This window comes from Cucurbita moschata, unplaced genomic scaffold, assembly GCF_002738365.1.
Source record: "Cucurbita moschata cultivar Rifu unplaced genomic scaffold, Cmos_1.0 Cmo_Scf00023, whole genome shotgun sequence".
Classification (NCBI taxonomy): domain Eukaryota; kingdom Viridiplantae; phylum Streptophyta; class Magnoliopsida; order Cucurbitales; family Cucurbitaceae; genus Cucurbita; species Cucurbita moschata.
Genome location: NW_019268539.1, coordinates 1,263,047 through 1,278,438, shown reverse-complemented (window position 1 = coordinate 1,278,438; position 15,392 = coordinate 1,263,047). Strand labels below are relative to the sequence as shown.

At 34.6% G+C, this 15,392-nt stretch overlaps 3 protein-coding genes, 1 long non-coding RNA gene and 1 other non-coding gene across 11 annotated transcripts; 3 read left to right on the top strand and 2 right to left on the bottom strand.

Annotated features, from left to right (window-relative positions):
• Positions 1–352: 352 nt before the first annotated feature.
• LOC111460359 (gibberellin 20-oxidase-like protein) lies at positions 353–1,832 on the bottom strand. Its single transcript, XM_023103597.1, has 2 exons — positions 1,136–1,832; positions 353–1,056 (listed from the first exon to the last, which is right to left on the bottom strand). Exons 1-2 carry the CDS (start codon positions 1,492–1,494, stop codon positions 399–401), a joined length of 1,017 nt encoding a protein of 338 aa, XP_022959365.1. The 5' UTR covers positions 1,495–1,832; the 3' UTR covers positions 353–398.
• LOC111460362 lies at positions 1,757–4,286 on the top strand. Its single transcript, XR_002713418.1, has 2 exons — positions 1,757–1,844; positions 3,538–4,286. It is a non-coding gene; the product is annotated as an uncharacterized LOC111460362 (long non-coding RNA).
• Positions 4,287–4,881: 595 nt separating this feature from the next.
• On the bottom strand, positions 4,882–4,954 carry TRNAE-CUC. The gene has a single exon. It is a non-coding gene; the product is annotated as a tRNA-Glu (tRNA).
• Positions 4,955–9,033: 4,079 nt separating this feature from the next.
• Positions 9,034–11,597, top strand: LOC111460356 (rop guanine nucleotide exchange factor 3-like). Of its 2 annotated transcripts, XM_023103595.1 has the most exons (8): positions 9,034–9,564; positions 9,639–9,755; positions 9,833–9,987; positions 10,349–10,423; positions 10,504–10,800; positions 10,896–11,240; positions 11,382–11,497; positions 11,562–11,597. In XM_023103595.1, exons 1-8 carry the CDS (start codon positions 9,288–9,290, stop codon positions 11,563–11,565), a joined length of 1,386 nt encoding a protein of 461 aa, XP_022959363.1. In that variant the 5' UTR covers positions 9,034–9,287; the 3' UTR covers positions 11,566–11,597. The 2 variants fall into 2 exon arrangements, with proteins under 2 accessions (XP_022959363.1, XP_022959362.1); XM_023103594.1 differs by lacking the exon at positions 11,562–11,597 and having other exon boundaries at positions 11,382–11,555.
• A 506-nt stretch (positions 11,598–12,103) lies between these two features.
• Positions 12,104–15,278, top strand: LOC111460361. Of its 6 annotated transcripts, none has more exons than XM_023103605.1 (4): positions 12,104–12,319; positions 12,646–12,799; positions 14,609–14,706; positions 14,779–15,140. In XM_023103605.1, the coding sequence occupies exons 2-4, from the start codon at positions 12,725–12,727 to the stop codon at positions 15,035–15,037; spliced, it is 432 nt and encodes a 143-aa protein (XP_022959373.1). In that variant the 5' UTR covers positions 12,104–12,319; positions 12,646–12,724; the 3' UTR covers positions 15,038–15,140. The 6 variants fall into 6 exon arrangements, with proteins under 6 accessions (XP_022959373.1, XP_022959369.1, XP_022959371.1 ...); XM_023103601.1 differs by having other exon boundaries at positions 12,540–12,799; XM_023103603.1 differs by having other exon boundaries at positions 12,104–12,320; positions 12,640–12,799.
• The last annotated feature ends 114 nt before the right edge of the window (positions 15,279–15,392 follow it).

The following is a 15,392-nucleotide window of genomic DNA, read 5'->3' as shown; positions in this document are numbered from 1 at the left end:
ATATATATTTTAATCGCATCATATTAGGGACACGTGATTATATACTGACTTTTTTTCTTCTACACCTGATATCAGTACCGACTTGTCGCTGATGCACTTGATTTGTTAGGTTATTTAATGAATCAATTACACTGATGTACCTAAATATGAGTGTTGATATACCACTGATATACCTAATATGAATACTGATATCAATAATTGCTTAATTACTCGTTCGGTCGAGTGTTCTCCGTATGTTGATCAATCTATCACAAGTTGATCTGTTGTTGTCTGATATTACTAGAAATAATTTTTATTTATTTTAAGTAAAATCTAAATAATTTATTTAAATATATTGTGGAAATTCCCTTATTTTTATTTAATAAATTGGAATAAAATTGCAAATACAAAATAAAAATTTATTTTTCTTCAAAATCCTTCGTAATTGCGTTCCCAGCAAAGTCTCTCACAGTGAAACCAACCTTTTCAAATTTCCCTCTTTCGTCATTCTCCCTGAACTTCAGGTAATCCGAGCAAACAAATGGCTTATACAGTCTCTTACCGCCGTCGCCGACCACTTCCTCCGGCGCCGACACGACCTTCTCGTCCTCAAACCCCCAGAAGAATGCAATCGAGAACCGATTGATCGCCGGCCGCCGCAAAACCACTCTGTGCTCAGACGACCTAAGCCTGTCGTTGCTCCAAGCTTGAAGAAGATCGCCAATGTTCACCACAAGAGCTTCGGAATCGGATTCGGATTCGGATTCGGATTCATCACATGGGGCTATATCGACCCAATCCCCTGCGCTTGATTTCACTTGCAGACCACCTGTTTGATCTTGGTACACAATGGTCACGCAGCTCATATCCGTGTGCATTCCAAGTCCTTCTGGTTCTTCATCTTCTCCCAAGGTTTCTGGAGGTGTGTAATTGTTTATTCTCAGATATCCATGGCAATTCTTGAAATGAGATTCATGGTATTTCGTATCAAAACCTTCCCCTAAGCTCATCAATATGTTCTTTATAATCTTCCTTGATAGCTCTGTCATTTTGTCTCCATATTCTTGCAATATCTCACTTTATGCACATGAAATTAGACTGTTAGAACAATAGAACAATACTGATTTGAAGTAGATGTGCTGTGAATTGTATGTACCTGAACTGGTGAGGGCTCTTTTGGTTAAAGAGGGAATCTGCTGAACTCTGAGCAGATGCTAAGAAGTTAGGACCAGAGACTCTGAGAGTTTCAAAGAACGGGGAGGCTATGAAATGGGGAGTGTAAGTGTTCAAAGAAGAGAGAGGGCCAATTTTGAGCTTGGTTTCAGAAGGGAGGCTGAAAATTTCATTGGAGAAGGAATGGAGTTTGTTGTAGATATCTTTGGAGATTCCATGGTTTTTGATATGGAAAAAGCCCCATTTTCTGCAAGCATCAGCTAGCAAAGAAAGGGAAGAAGGAGACAATGGCTGAGAAATGTCTAAAATGGGGAGTTCCACTGAGGCCTTAGATACAGACATGTTTGGCTACTAATTTGTCTATAGCGAGCTAGCCTATACTCCATAGGTGGAGAATTATATTGCTTAAAAAGAAAGATTCAAATAGTCATAATTTGTTCTTTATTGTCTCTAGTTTTAATCATTAGTGGTTTGATTCCTGTCACTTGGAAAAGTAACAATGAAGATAATAAAAACAATAACACAGTGATTTGAAAATTGGGTAAACGATTCATAATTGTAATTAGCTAAGGGGTTTGACTTGACATGCTTAAAAATATTATTAGCTTTTGTTTGTTATAAGCAGCAAACAGGTATTGTTGGAAGCTTAAATAATGCAAGCTCTTCCATTTCCATGGAGCCAAGACAGGCTGGTAAGGAAGAAACTTTCTTCTATAGACTTTTGTTATATATATATATATATACTTGTTCTTTTGGATAGAGGTTTGACCAATGCAAATACTTTGTTAATAAGCATGTAGGAGTTAGAAAAACACTGAATGCAATCATTACTTGGTTATCAGCCCAAAAAGTTTGATCTGGTCTCCCATTTATAATATTTAGTTGTAATGTTAGATGAAGATACCGCTGCGTTGATATTTATAATGATATGTGTTGATGTCATATGGGTATCTTCATCTCGAAAGTCATCTTATGTTGCCTGCTAGATTAGGTCTTGACTTTTATTTTTCTCTTATAAACAATTGCATATTACATTAGTTTCTGAAGTTGGATTTTTACAAAGAGTGTAAATCATAGGAAGAAGTTGACCAAATTGCTTTAGTTATAGAACTGTGCCTGTTTATTGGAACAAATAGGATGTTTGGAGCTCCTCTTCCCTTCACTCTCCCATCTCTTATTTGAACCTGCTGTTGGTCTGATGGCCTTGGTTCATTAGTAACAGTCCAAGCCACCGCTAATAGATATTGTTCTCTTTGGGGTTTTTCTTTCGGGGTTCTCCTTAAGGTTTTTAAAATGCGTCTGCTAGGGAGAGGTCTCCACACATCTTATAAAGAATGTTTCGTTCTCCTCCTCAACCGATGTGGGATTTTATAATCCACACCCCTTCGGGGCCCAATATCCTTGCTGGCACTCGTACCCTTCTCCAATCAATGTGGAATCCCCTAATCCACCCCCTTTTGAGGCCTAGTGTCCTTGCTGGCACACCTCCTTGTGTCCACCCCCTTTCAGGGCTCAGCCTCCTCGCTGGCACATCGCCCGGTGTCAACTCTGATACCATTAGTAACAGCCCAAGCCCACCGCTAGTAGATATTGTCTTCTTTGGGCTTTTCCTTTCGGGCTTCCCCTAAAGATTTTTAAAACGTGTATACTAGAGAGAAGTTTCCACTCTTATAAAGAATGTTTCGTTCTCCTCCCCAACCAACGTGGGATCTCACAAATAGGTTAATTATTGTTACTCTTAGACTAACATATTGGTTCAACCAAACTAACCTAGTTACACTCCTAAATCTCACCATCAACCAGATCGTAAATGAATTATTGGGGCTATTACCCATTTGATCATACTAATAATCTCCACTAACCAAAAGTTAAAAGACGAGATGAAATCTTCCCACTTCTAAACTAACTTCCAACCTTTTTAACAAGCAGAGTAGGATGATCTAACATTTCCATTAACAAAAATATATACAATGAATATGGGCATTTTTTAAGCGACAAGCATTGGAGCAAGTTACAAAAGTGAATTGGTTTGGATACTCAAATTGTGGCTTATAAAATTTGATTGGAAATATATATGTATCTTTTTGGATTTAGTTGTTTTTAGGCAGTATCAGAAAAGGAAAAAAGTGAAACTATGAATTAATCTTTTATGAGAACAAGGATAATGGCAGACATGATATATGTGTATAGTCTCGTCCATGCTTTGTTTTAAAGTTCATGTTTTGTTTTAAAGGGAAGTTTCTGTAACAGCTCAAGCCCCACCGCAAATTCTGTTTAAACTTGTTTTTATTAATTAATTCTTTCATCCGACCAATTTCTTAACTAATGAATCATTCTCATTTGGAGATGGTGATTCACAAGAGTTGTTTCTACTGTTTACTTTAGGATGAAGCCTTTTTTTTTAGCACAAGTGGTAGAAATTGACAAGTTCACATAAATTGTTGGAGGTAACCTAGCAAGGTGGGTGAGAGAGAGCTTAATTCAAATGTGGTGCTACTCAACTCATGTGCCTATGCAGTGGTAAGACAGGTGAGGGGCTCATTTCAGGTGCGGTGCCGTCCTCATCCCCAGCTAGCGGTTCCCCAGGTAAGAGCTAATTTTAAGTGTAGTGGTTCCCAAGTGTCAGGCATTAGCAAGGTTGGAAAGAAAGCTTATTCTAGTTGTGATACTACAACATGCCCATGGAAGGAGGTCAATGATCTATGTGGTTGGATGAACCTATTTTGATGGGTCGTGTAACCGTCTAAGTTCACCGTTAGCAGATATTTTCCTCTTTGGTATTTCCCTTTCGAACTTCCCTCAAGATTTCTAAAACGCGTCCACTAGGGAGGAATTTTCACACCCTTCTAAATAATGTTTCATCCTCCCCAACTAATGTGGGATATCACAAAAACCAACCTTCTTCGGGTCCAACATCCTCGCTAGCACTCGTTTCCTTCTCCAATCAATGTGGGATCCCCCCAATCCACCCCCCTTCGGGGCTCAGTCTTCTCACTGACACATTGCCCAGTGTCTGACTCTTGATACCATTTTTCGATTTGTGCGTGTCAGTCATTCTTGCGTAAAGGCCATGCTAATCTTTTTTGATACCAAATGTAACGTCACTAATTAACCTAAGAAAATTAAGGACGTTACAAGATGTCTTTGGAGATTAATTGCTTTTATCCAATCAAGAGATGACTTGCATACAAAATGCTAGGTCATTGTTCCAAAGAACAATTTAGGTATATAGCCAACAACGAACATAAAGTATTCATCTTTCTCCTTCTATAAATAAGAACCTCAATTTCATCGTCGAGGTACATCAATTCTCACTATATCCAATTCTCACTTCATGTGTTATCCGGTAGACATGGTATGGAGGACAGGAATGGCTTCCTTGCCGTGGTCTCTAACCTCCATACCGTTTTTTTGTCCCTACAAAAATTTCTATAAAATTACGAGGATCAGATGGACAATAATAAAATTTAAAAAGTAAAAGAAAAAGCACCAAAATAAAAATAAAAACAAATAATATTTGAAGATTTAAGAAATTAAAATTAAACAAAACCCAACAAAATGAAAAAGGAAAATAAATAAAAGAAAAGAAAAGAAAAGGCAAAAAATAATGAAAATAAATAAAAGAATAGGCAACAAAATGAAATTAAACGAAACCCAACAAAATGAAAAAGGAAACTAAATAAAAGAAAAGAAAAGGCAAAAATAATGGAAATAAATAAAAGAAAACATTTCTGTTGCCGGGACTTGAACCCGGGTCTTTCGGGTGAGAGCCGAATATCCTGACCAACTAGACTACAACGGAGATTTTGATGTTTTTGATTTATTAAATTATATATTTACATTCTGAGGTATTTTTGAAGCTTATTACATTACTGAGGTATTTTTTTTAGAACCCCTTCAAGATAACAAATTTAAGGTTAGAATTATAATACAAAATATCTTCCATAGTTTAAATATTACTTTAATTCTGATATTTTTTTATTCAAATTTCAATCGAGAGTCACATCTTAGTGAAAGAAAAAGAATAGACATTTTAAAAGTATATGAACAAAAATAAATCAAAATTAAAGTCGTACTTAAATCGATTATGTAATTATTAGTTATAAATTAATAAAAAGTAAATAAACAAAAAGATGGATTTAACCTTGTAATTTAAAATTAATTCAGTATAACCTAAATTATAAAAATACTCCTAAAATTTTATATTTATTTCAAAAATACCTTTAAATTTTAAACTATTATAATAGTTGTCGTTACAAAGTTAAAAAATATAGTCTTTATTTTCAAGTCTTTTCTCTCATTTGGATGTGGTCTCAGTTCATTCATATGCTCCTCCTTTACTCGAGTATCACTAACAAATCAAACAAACTACGAGGTAAAAATCGTGTATCCTAAAAACGTAATTATAAAAAACCAAGAAGGTAGCTATAAATCAAATGATTATCAAACGATTTAAATTCTATAGAAAAGGTGGACGTTACAGAATTAATTACATTAAATTTCTTGGACTAAAATTAGGGTACACTTTAGTATTGTGCCATTTGGAAAGAACATATGGAGCAAATTCAATACAATCCAATTATCAACTCATTGATATGTGACCAAATGAGTCTTATGGGTTAGGTTAACCTATAAAGTTGGAAACCCTAGACGTAAAAAAATTGACTTGACTCGATATGTCTCGATCATGTAAATTATTAGAATATTGAATTACAATAATTAGTTACATTCTGATTTACCCGATTTAATATTGAATTATTTGACACATACGATTTCTCATACTCGACATGATTTGACATGAGACTGTTAATACAATATTGAGTTATTCAATATACGCATTTTATCGAGTAGTACTTAGGGTTCGTATTAAATAATTTTTTTTTCTATAATTAGTCTGATAATAATTCAATTAGTTAAATATTATGTCCCGATCAAAATTAGAGGTGTCGTTGAGTTAGGTTGAGACATTTAGAATCAACTTTATTGTTCGGGTTGTAAATTTTTTCAATTAATAATGAAACTAACCCAATTCAACCATAAATATTTTAGGTTAGATGGTTTTAGTTGTTCGAGTCATTTATTCAAAATTTTATTTTTAATAAAAGTAAAATATTAGTCCGTAAAACATCTATTTATTTATTTTCGAAAATTTAACTAAAATTTTAACTCAATTTCACTTCCAAACCCTTAAAAATGGATTGAATAATAAATAAAAAAAAATTAATTATGAAATTAAATAAATAAATATTAAAAAAATATATATATATATATATTTTAAAACTAACAATAGATTTGGTTCGTTCAATTCGATACAATCTAGTTTTAGAAGAACTCGTAAACCAACTAAATTCATAAAAAAATTATTTATTTAACCTTAATTCAATCTAAGTGATCGGGTTTTTTTTATCATCTGATTTTCTAAACACTCGGGATATACATAAATTTAAAATTTCTTAATAAAAAATACAATAAATTCAATAAATTACGATTTAAAATTTAATGAATTAGACAACAATTATTGAGCAAATAATGCTCGAATAAATGCAATACTAAAAATAATAATAAGATATGAATAAATGTAATCTTAGTAGGTTCAACTAATTAGATCCAATGCACACATTTTTTTTAGTCAAAGTCAAACTAATCACTCCGTTAAATTATAAAATAAAAATATCTTTGACCGATAAAGATGGTTTCAACTATATCTCGAGCTATAAATTTTTTAAAGGTCGTTAAATTTATAAGGCGAAAAGTTGTGTCGGATCATATGAACAAATCTAAACACGTGCATGAAAAAAAAAATACGGATCCTACGTGAACCATATATGTTGTTGTTTTTCTCATTTTAATCTCGACGTCCTCAATTTTTTTTCTGAACCCTAACCCTAAAATTTACTTCTCGTGACTGTTTAGATTTGTTCACATAAATGACGTATAAGCAGACACAAATTTTTATGTCTATGAATTCAACGATAAAAATCTCGAGAGTTGTTTTTGAAATATTAGACGTTTACCGTTAGGGTATTATTGAAAATAACCTTATTTTTTAAGGGTATTTTGGTAATTTAATTGTTATAATATATTAATGTATTTTCTAAACTCTTACCAAGTGGATTGCACGTCTTCCTCACGACCATGCAACTTTCGTTACATTATTTATTTAAATATTATTCTATTTAATTTTTTAAAAAATAATATTCAAATTATTATTATTATCCCCTAATTTCTTAATAAAATTCTAGTCGACCTATATAAAAAAATTAGAAATTATTTTATTTATTTTCTAGATTTAAAATATGTGTTTTTAAAGTTTAAAAATTTATTTGGATACCGATCTTTTATTTATTATTATTATTATTTTCGTATTTTTTTTAATTTAATGTGATTAATTTTAATTTTAATAACAACAATGGAATAAATTAAGTATAAACAATGTATATTTGTGACGACAAGTAGCTCAAGCTACCGACCATCAATAATTGATGTGAAATATTTAAAAATAATCGATAATTTAAAATTTTTTAAAACTCGTGGGCATTCGTAATTAAAAAATGAAACAATTCGTTTAAAAACACGATATAGATTTACAAAAATAAAAATAAAAGAAAGTAATTAAAAGATAAAATAATGTGTTCTAGTCCGACCCTTGTAGCCTCGGGGCTCAAAAGCTACGTTTAACCACCATTTAAAAAAGATTAAAGTAAAATGGATTAATAAAATTCGTTCTTAAATTTTATGTTATTAGTTCGTTCACTCGTTTGGTGTCTTATTTAGATCAAAGTAGCTCCTGCAACTCTTTGCCTACGTTAACCCGAGCTTACTTGGTTCACTTAAGTTCAAGTTAGGGTCGTAGAGCGGAATTCACAAATTCTCACTAAAATTCTCAAACGGGTCGTACAATAATTTATTAAAATTTATTATTTAAAACTAAATATTACAATATTAATGAACAAAAATTAAATTAAAAAGAAATAAGAAATAAAAGGAATATATATTTAGAAAATACGAATAATTCCACTTGCACATCCAAATTGTTTTTTTTTTCTCTTAAAAAATAAAATAAAACAAAATTGTTAAAATTCATGAGAGAAAAATCATTTTTTATTAAAATAAAAATTGTAAATTTTATATCATTTGATCATAATTTTTGTGCTGGTGGGAGAATAATTTAATTATTTTTTTTTTAATTTTAGATTATTAGATCATGGGCTAATTTTTAATAAATAAATAAGTAAATATTTGTTAGCATTAATGTCTTTTTAAATATTTTTTATTTATTATTACAATTTTAAATAATTTGCCCGTAGTCCGAGATAGACTACCCTAAACTCTAGATTTGATACTCCTAGAGTTAGCGTCGACTCGGTTAGGGGCATATATAAGTTAGGTTGAAAAAAACTTTTGAACCAATTTGAAATTTTAGGTTGATTTGGTTCGTGACCCGAACAACCCGAATAGAGTTCACAACCTAACTCAACCTACCTCTATATTTTCGAGTTGGTTGGATTCTCAATTTGTTTTTTTGTATTACATTAAAACATAAAATATTATAAAATTTAAATACCAAACATTTACAAGTCATGGATCGAACACTAGAATTAGTTACAAACGTTAAATATTTTTAATATTTTTAAAAAATAGATCGAATTGTAACTCAATTTTCGAGTTGGTCATTATTGAGTGATAGGATGATTCCGGATTTCGGTTCAAAAACTCGAAAAAGTTACTTTAATAGCATAATAACATTATTTTTTTAAATATAACAAAAATATTTCAAATTTGACCACAATACCTTAAAATATGATTTTAAAAAAAGTCAAATTTATGTTATATATATAATGAAAGCTTGTAATTCTGTGCAAGAACATATCAATGGCGGAATTACTCTGTTTTTCTCCATCTGGGTGTTCCTTTTTTGATCGAATAAAGGCAGCCACCATGTCGGCCGGCCAAGCTCTCTGCCATGAACTTCCATTGTCATGGTCCTAAAGTTGCAGAACAGCTTCCCTTTCTTTATCCAAAAGAAAAAGGAGGGAACAGCAATTCAAATCCCTTACTCTGTTCTTCAAATTTCAAACCCACGCCTTTAAAATCCCCTCGCCCCCACCACTTTTCCTCAAATCCACGCTTCAAAAATGGAGAAATTCCCCATCTCCGACCAAAATTCCGACGTGGGTTTCCCTCCTTCCTCCTCTTCCATGGATCTAAACGACCAATCCACCATTTCTGAAACTTCCGACCAGTCTCCGGCGAGCGTTTACTCTTTCTCTTACTCCAGAACCATCTCCGATGCCTCTGCTTTCTCCGATAACAGTTTCTGCACTCCTCTGGCGATTCCGGCGAGACAGGGCACCGGAAAATACAAAATGACCAACGGAGACAAGGTCGACGATCAAGACGCCATGGATTCCGGTGAGAAGCTTTTTCCCCCTTTTCAAAATTTTTATCTTTTTAAAGATGGGTGTTTAAGTTTTTTGTTGCGGCAGAAATGGAGATGATGAAGGAGAGATTCGCGAAGCTTTTGCTTGGAGAAGACATGTCGGGAAGTGGGAAAGGTGTCTGCACGGCGGTGACGATTTCAAACGCCATTACTAATCTTTACGGTCTGCTCTGTTTTTGCTTATGGTTTGATTCGTTTTGGAAAGTTTAAGGTTAAGAAGATTTGTGTTTGTTTGATCAGCGACGGTGTTCGGACAGAATCTGAAACTGGAGCCGTTGTCGCCGGAGAAGACGGCGATGTGGAGGAGAGAGATGGCTTGTTTGGTGTCTGTTTGTGATTACATCGTTGAGTTCTTCACTGAATCTCAAACTCTCCAAAATGGAACAACAATTGAGGTGATTTTATTATTATTTTCTCCGGTTTTCGGAACGGTTTATTTTGTACGCTCGGAAGTCAAAATAAAATAAATTTACAGGTTCGAGAACTTAAATAAGATTTAAGCCGAGTACTACTGACCGTTTTTTTTAGCCAATTTTACTATAACCGCTCAAACCCACCGCTAACAGATATTGTCCGCTTTGACTTGTTACGTATCATCGTCAGCCTCATGATTTTAAAATGCGTCTATTACGGAGAGTTTTCTGCACCCTTATAAACAATGCTTCGTTCTCCTCCTTGGGGGCCGAACGTCCTTGCTAGTACACACACAGTGTTTGAAATGTTTCTCGTTTGCTTATTGCTGTGTTTTTTTTTTAGGTGTTGAGCAGCCGACAAAGGTCAGATATATACCTAAACCTTCCGGCATTGCAAAAGCTTGACATGATGCTCTTGGTAAATGACAGCAAAAACAATTACAAGCTTGACTTATTTTGAGAGTGATCGATCAATCAATCTTATTTGTGGTTTTATAGGACATTTTGGATAGTTTTCGGGACACTGAGTTCTGGTATGCTGAAAAAGGAAGCATGTCGTCGAACTCGAACCGTTCGAGACCTGGTTCGTTTCGCCGACTCCCAATGCAAAAGGAGGAGAAATGGTGGTTACCAGTTCCTTGCATTCCTTCATGTGGTCTATCTGAGAAGGCACGGAGACATCTTCAAAATAGCCGTGAATGTGCCAATCAAATCCACAAAGCTGCTATGGCAATCAACAGTACTGTTTTAGCTGAAATGGAAATCCCACAATCCTACATCGATACTCTTCCAAAGGTCAGTCCTTAATCGGAAAGTTTACGCTCCGAGAGCGTATTGAAATGAACATAGTTAGTCGATACAAATGGTTTCTAACTTGTTTCCATGTACAGAGTGGAAAGGCAAGTATAGGCGACATGATATATCGCTACATGTATAGTGCAGACAAATTCTCACCCGAACATTTGCTCGATTGCTTGCAAATAGGATCCGAGCACGATGCGCTCGAACTTGCTGACCGAATCGAGGCTTCGATGTATACATGGAGAAGGAAAGCATGTCTAACCTACTCAAAGTCTTCGTGGGAATTAGTAAAGGATCTAATCGCTGAAACCGGTAAGGGTGACAAGAACACTATTTTAGCGGAAAGAGCCGAGACATTACTTTTGTCTTTGAAACAAAGGTTCCCTGAACTTTCTCAAACGACGCTAGACACTAGCAAGATTCAATACAATAGGGTAAGTTAACTTCATAGAACTCGCTCAACTTTTTTCTCGTAAGTCATCAAGTTTAAGGACTTTATGAACGGTTTTTTTAAGTTCGAGACCTATTCCGTTCGAAAAAATTAACGGGTTTTTTTTTTTTTTTTTATGTTGTAGGACGTGGGACAAGCAGTGTTGGAGAGTTACTCGAGAGTGTTGGAAGGATTGACATTCAACATTGTAGCTTGGATTGAAGACGTTCTTTTTGCCGATAGGTCCCTAAGAAGCCAAGAGTAGAACCCTTAGAATTGACCTTTTTTTTTTCTTGTTTTTTTTTTAAACTTTTACGGTATAGAGATGAAAGTGAATAAGATTTTTTTTTCGGACCGATAACAATTTTTACGTAAATAAAACATTAAGAAATAAAAACGTGTATCTGATTTACGTGATCGACTCGTAAAAAAATACTAATTTTACTCGAGCTATAGAAACGATTTGGATTCCGTAGCTAACCGTAAAAAAAGCTCGATCGATGATTATTTCGACATATTTAGATACAAATGTATTTTATAAGATAAATTGTCCATTCATCTACATCTCATAGATCATTTCCGAAATTTTTAATTATTTTTAATTTTTTTAAAATATAAGGGTATTAATGTTATTTTTAAACCGATAGAAATATTTATTTATTTATTTTTATATTATTGAAATTATTTAAAGAGTTATTTTAAAGTTAATTTTGAATTTATTTTAAAATTTTAAGAATAATATTAATTTTTTCATTTAGAAATTCTAATATTATTTTTAAATAAATTGAAATGTTAGTATTTTTATTATTTTGGTCTTTCAAATAATTTATTATTTAATATTTAAAATTGAATTGCGAAAGTTGTAAATTTAATCACTTGTCGACTCTCTCTCCCAATCTCTCTCGCACCCTCGCCCTCTCCGACGCCGCCTGAATCCTCAGCCTCCGGCGGCGCTACGCTTCTTCGTTAAGCGCGCACTTTCCTTGCCGAACCAAAACCTTTGACGGCTATTGACCCAGCGGAAAGGTGGCCAACACCAACGAACACCCCGCGGCCGGCAGAAACCCTTAGAGACTTGCCAGTGTAAAATCTATCAAGTCATTTAGGGTATATTACATCGATTCAGTTTATAATTCGGCTAATTTAGTTCTGAAAACTCGTATTTCTGTTTATGAATTTCGGATCAGTAAGAATTCTAGCGCCCTAAAAATTCGTAACTGGCCCTTACTTGAGTTATCGTCGTTGTTTGTTTGATTGCTCTATGATTCGTAAATGTGGATGTGATAAAATAGCTTTTATTTAGGGTTGACATGCTTTTGTCGAAGTGTGTATTTTGGATTCTTGATATCGAGATTAGAAAAGGTGGGGGCGTTTCATGAAGTGACGGTCGTTCAGTCTAACAATCTGCAGAAATCGTTACTATTTCATCGTGGTACGTCGCTCGAGTGTTTGAAGTATTGCAGTCTTGATTTTGCTGTAGCAAACCCAATGAGCAGCAACGTGGAGAGGCCGCAGAAATCTAGACCTCCCGAAATTATTAAGTTGAATGATGCAGCGAAATTGGTAATCAGTTTATGTTTCTTTAGTCACTTCATCATGGTTTTTGAATTTGTTCTCGTTCCCGTTCTTCTTATTTTCTGTCGGGTTATGTACTATACATGTTTCTGCTAGGATTGTTATGCACATTGATTTACATTTACCCCAATGTGGCTTGCTCAATATGTTGTTAGGTTTTTGTTAGAGTATACATATAACTAAATTCCCCCTGGATGGTTATGTGAGATCCCACATTGGTTGGGGAGGAGAACGAACATTCTTTATAAGGTGAAAACCTCTCCCTAGTAGATGCCTTTTAAAACCTTAAGGGGAAGCTTGGAAGGGAAAATCCAAATAGGATAATATCTGTTAGAGATGGGCTTGGGTTGTTACAAATGATACTGGGTGATGTGCCAGTGAGGAGGCTGAGCTCCAAAGGGGGGTGGACACGAGGCGGTGTGCCAGCAAGAATGCTGGCCCCGAATGGGGGTGGATTGTGAGACCCCACATCGGTTGGGGAGAATGAAACACTCTTTATAAGGGTGTGGAAACCTCTCCCTAGCAGACACGTTTTAAAACCTTGAGGGGAAGCCTAGAAGGGAAAGTCCAAAGAGGACAATATCTGCTAGTGGTGAGCTTAGGCTGTTACAGGTTAAGTGCTTGTTTAACTTGGTATCAGAGTAGCGAACTTTTGTAATGTCATTGACTCTCCAATTAATATTGATTTTTACTTGTTGGACTTTCTATAAATTTTCAAGTTTACGATTGTGGAGAGCGTTAAAGAATAGATATAAGTAAACTTACCGTAATCCATTAGCTTAAGCTTTTGTGTTTAATGGTGATTTAACGTTTTTCTGTTCTTTCTTCCCACTTTTTCTTTGATTGGGTAGCTTTCAACTTTTTCTTTCAGTTCTATTGATAAAACGTAAATTCCATAGACCGGGCGCGATAGCCTTTCATGGAGTAAACTGGAATTTAGCCCTCAAAACTAATTGTGTTGCAGCATGAATAAAGGTTAGTGATTAAAGGGTCTCACATTTGAGGTCTATTTTGAAGTGAAATACCGAGTCTTTCCATGAAGAGCTAGAACTTGTATTCTCTAGGAAAGAAGGAAATTCATTCAAAAGAAAAAGGAAATCCTTGAACTTGTCTTACATTCAACAGTACATTTCTTTTCAGGAAATTTTTGATAAGTTTGTGGGTTTGAATCCTCAATGAGGGCAGTTCTCCTGCTTCCTACCTTATAATGGCATAATTGTTCTTAACGGATATATGTCGAGGCGTGTGTCTGCTAACAGTTCTTGCTTCCCTCGTTCTGTTTTGAAACTAGCATCCAGTTTTGTCAATATTGGGAAGAAAAGAAAATGTTGGAGATGATGTAGAGATAGGGAAGGGTTAGGATGTTCCTTGTAAAGGTGTGGAAATCTCTCTCTAGCATACGCGTTTTAAAACCATGAGGCTGATGGCGATACGTAATGGGTCAAAGCGGACAATATTTTCTAGTGGTGGGCTTGGGTGGTTACAAATGGTATCAGAGAGTCAGACACTGAGCGGTGTGCTAGTGAGGACGCTGGGCTCCTAAGGGGGTGGATTGTGAGATCCCACATCAGTTGAAGAGGGGAACGAAGCATTCCTTGTAAGGGTGTGGAAATTTCTCCCTAGCAGACGTGTTTTAAGACTATGAGGCTGACGGCGATATGTAACGGGCCAAAACAAACAATATTTACTAGCGGTAGGCTGGGGTGGTTACAAAGAACCTATGATTTTTTGCATTAGAGTGTTGTGCATAAAAATTGTCCAGATATTTAACAAACCGAATATCCATCTTATGTGCAGGCAGCGCAGTTGATGAGCAAGATGACTAAAACCGAGTGGAAAGAACCTGCGAATGATAATGAATCAACCATGTTCGAACCCGGGAATCGACCTCCTAGGTCAGTATATAAACAAGTATCTGGATCTTGCTACTCACACTAAGCTTTTTAACTATGAATCTGTTTCTCCAGACTTGGACTTGGAGCCAAAATAACACACAATATTAGAAATGGACCGTCTAATGACCCAATTGATAGAAAACTATATGCCAAGTTGGATGCTGTGAAAAAGCAAGCTGCTAGAAAGGTGTCGGAGGATACTCCGGTACTTAACAATGAAGACGACGATGACGACAACGACAAAGAGAGTAGAACTGCCATTTTCGATAAGAAGCGAGCGGCAACTCGAGTATTTATGACTCCTTTACGGGCGAAGAAAAAACGAAGGTAACTACTTTTGTAGGTAGAGAATATTGTCCAACTAAAGAAATGAACATCTTTACTAGGGTCTCAATCAAGAGGTTACTAATTTTTGTAAGATTCAACCTTGAATGAAACTTTTGTTGTGATAAATCTTTTTAGTTATGGATATCTTTTTCTTTTTCCTCTTCAAATTTCAAATGATAACGTTGCAGATTGACGTTGATATCGAGGTTATAATTTTATTTTGTTCGTATATACGTATGTATGATTGAATCTATTAGTCTAATTGATGTGTCAACAATTTTTTGACTTTGATCGTTATAGAGTTTGAACTCGTCCAAAGACTTTTTTTTTTTTTTTTTTAATTTTATTGGGATTTAAAT

What these genes read in the sequence shown, in the direction of transcription:
- LOC111460359 (XM_023103597.1), bottom strand. Translation starts at nt 1,494, where the DNA reads ATGTCTGTATCTAAGGCCTCAGTGGAACTCCCCATTTTAGACATTTCT. An exon ending in AAGAGCCCTCACCAGTTCAG is followed by an intron (nt 1,057 to 1,135) that starts GTACATACAATT and finishes ATGTGCATAAAG; the next exon opens with TGAGATATTGCAAGAATATG.
- LOC111460356 (XM_023103595.1), top strand. Translation starts at nt 9,288, where the DNA reads ATGGAGAAATTCCCCATCTCCGACCAAAATTCCGACGTGGGTTTCCCT. An exon ending in AGCTTGACATGATGCTCTTG is followed by an intron (nt 10,424 to 10,503) that starts GTAAATGACAGC and finishes GTGGTTTTATAG; the next exon opens with GACATTTTGGATAGTTTTCG. An exon ending in GCAAGATTCAATACAATAGG is followed by an intron (nt 11,241 to 11,381) that starts GTAAGTTAACTT and finishes TTTATGTTGTAG; the next exon opens with GACGTGGGACAAGCAGTGTT.
- LOC111460361 (XM_023103602.1), top strand. Translation starts at nt 12,725, where the DNA reads ATGAGCAGCAACGTGGAGAGGCCGCAGAAATCTAGACCTCCCGAAATT. An exon ending in TGAATGATGCAGCGAAATTG is followed by an intron (nt 12,800 to 14,608) that starts GTAATCAGTTTA and finishes TCTTATGTGCAG; the next exon opens with GCAGCGCAGTTGATGAGCAA. An exon ending in CCCGGGAATCGACCTCCTAG is followed by an intron (nt 14,707 to 14,778) that starts GTCAGTATATAA and finishes CTGTTTCTCCAG; the next exon opens with ACTTGGACTTGGAGCCAAAA.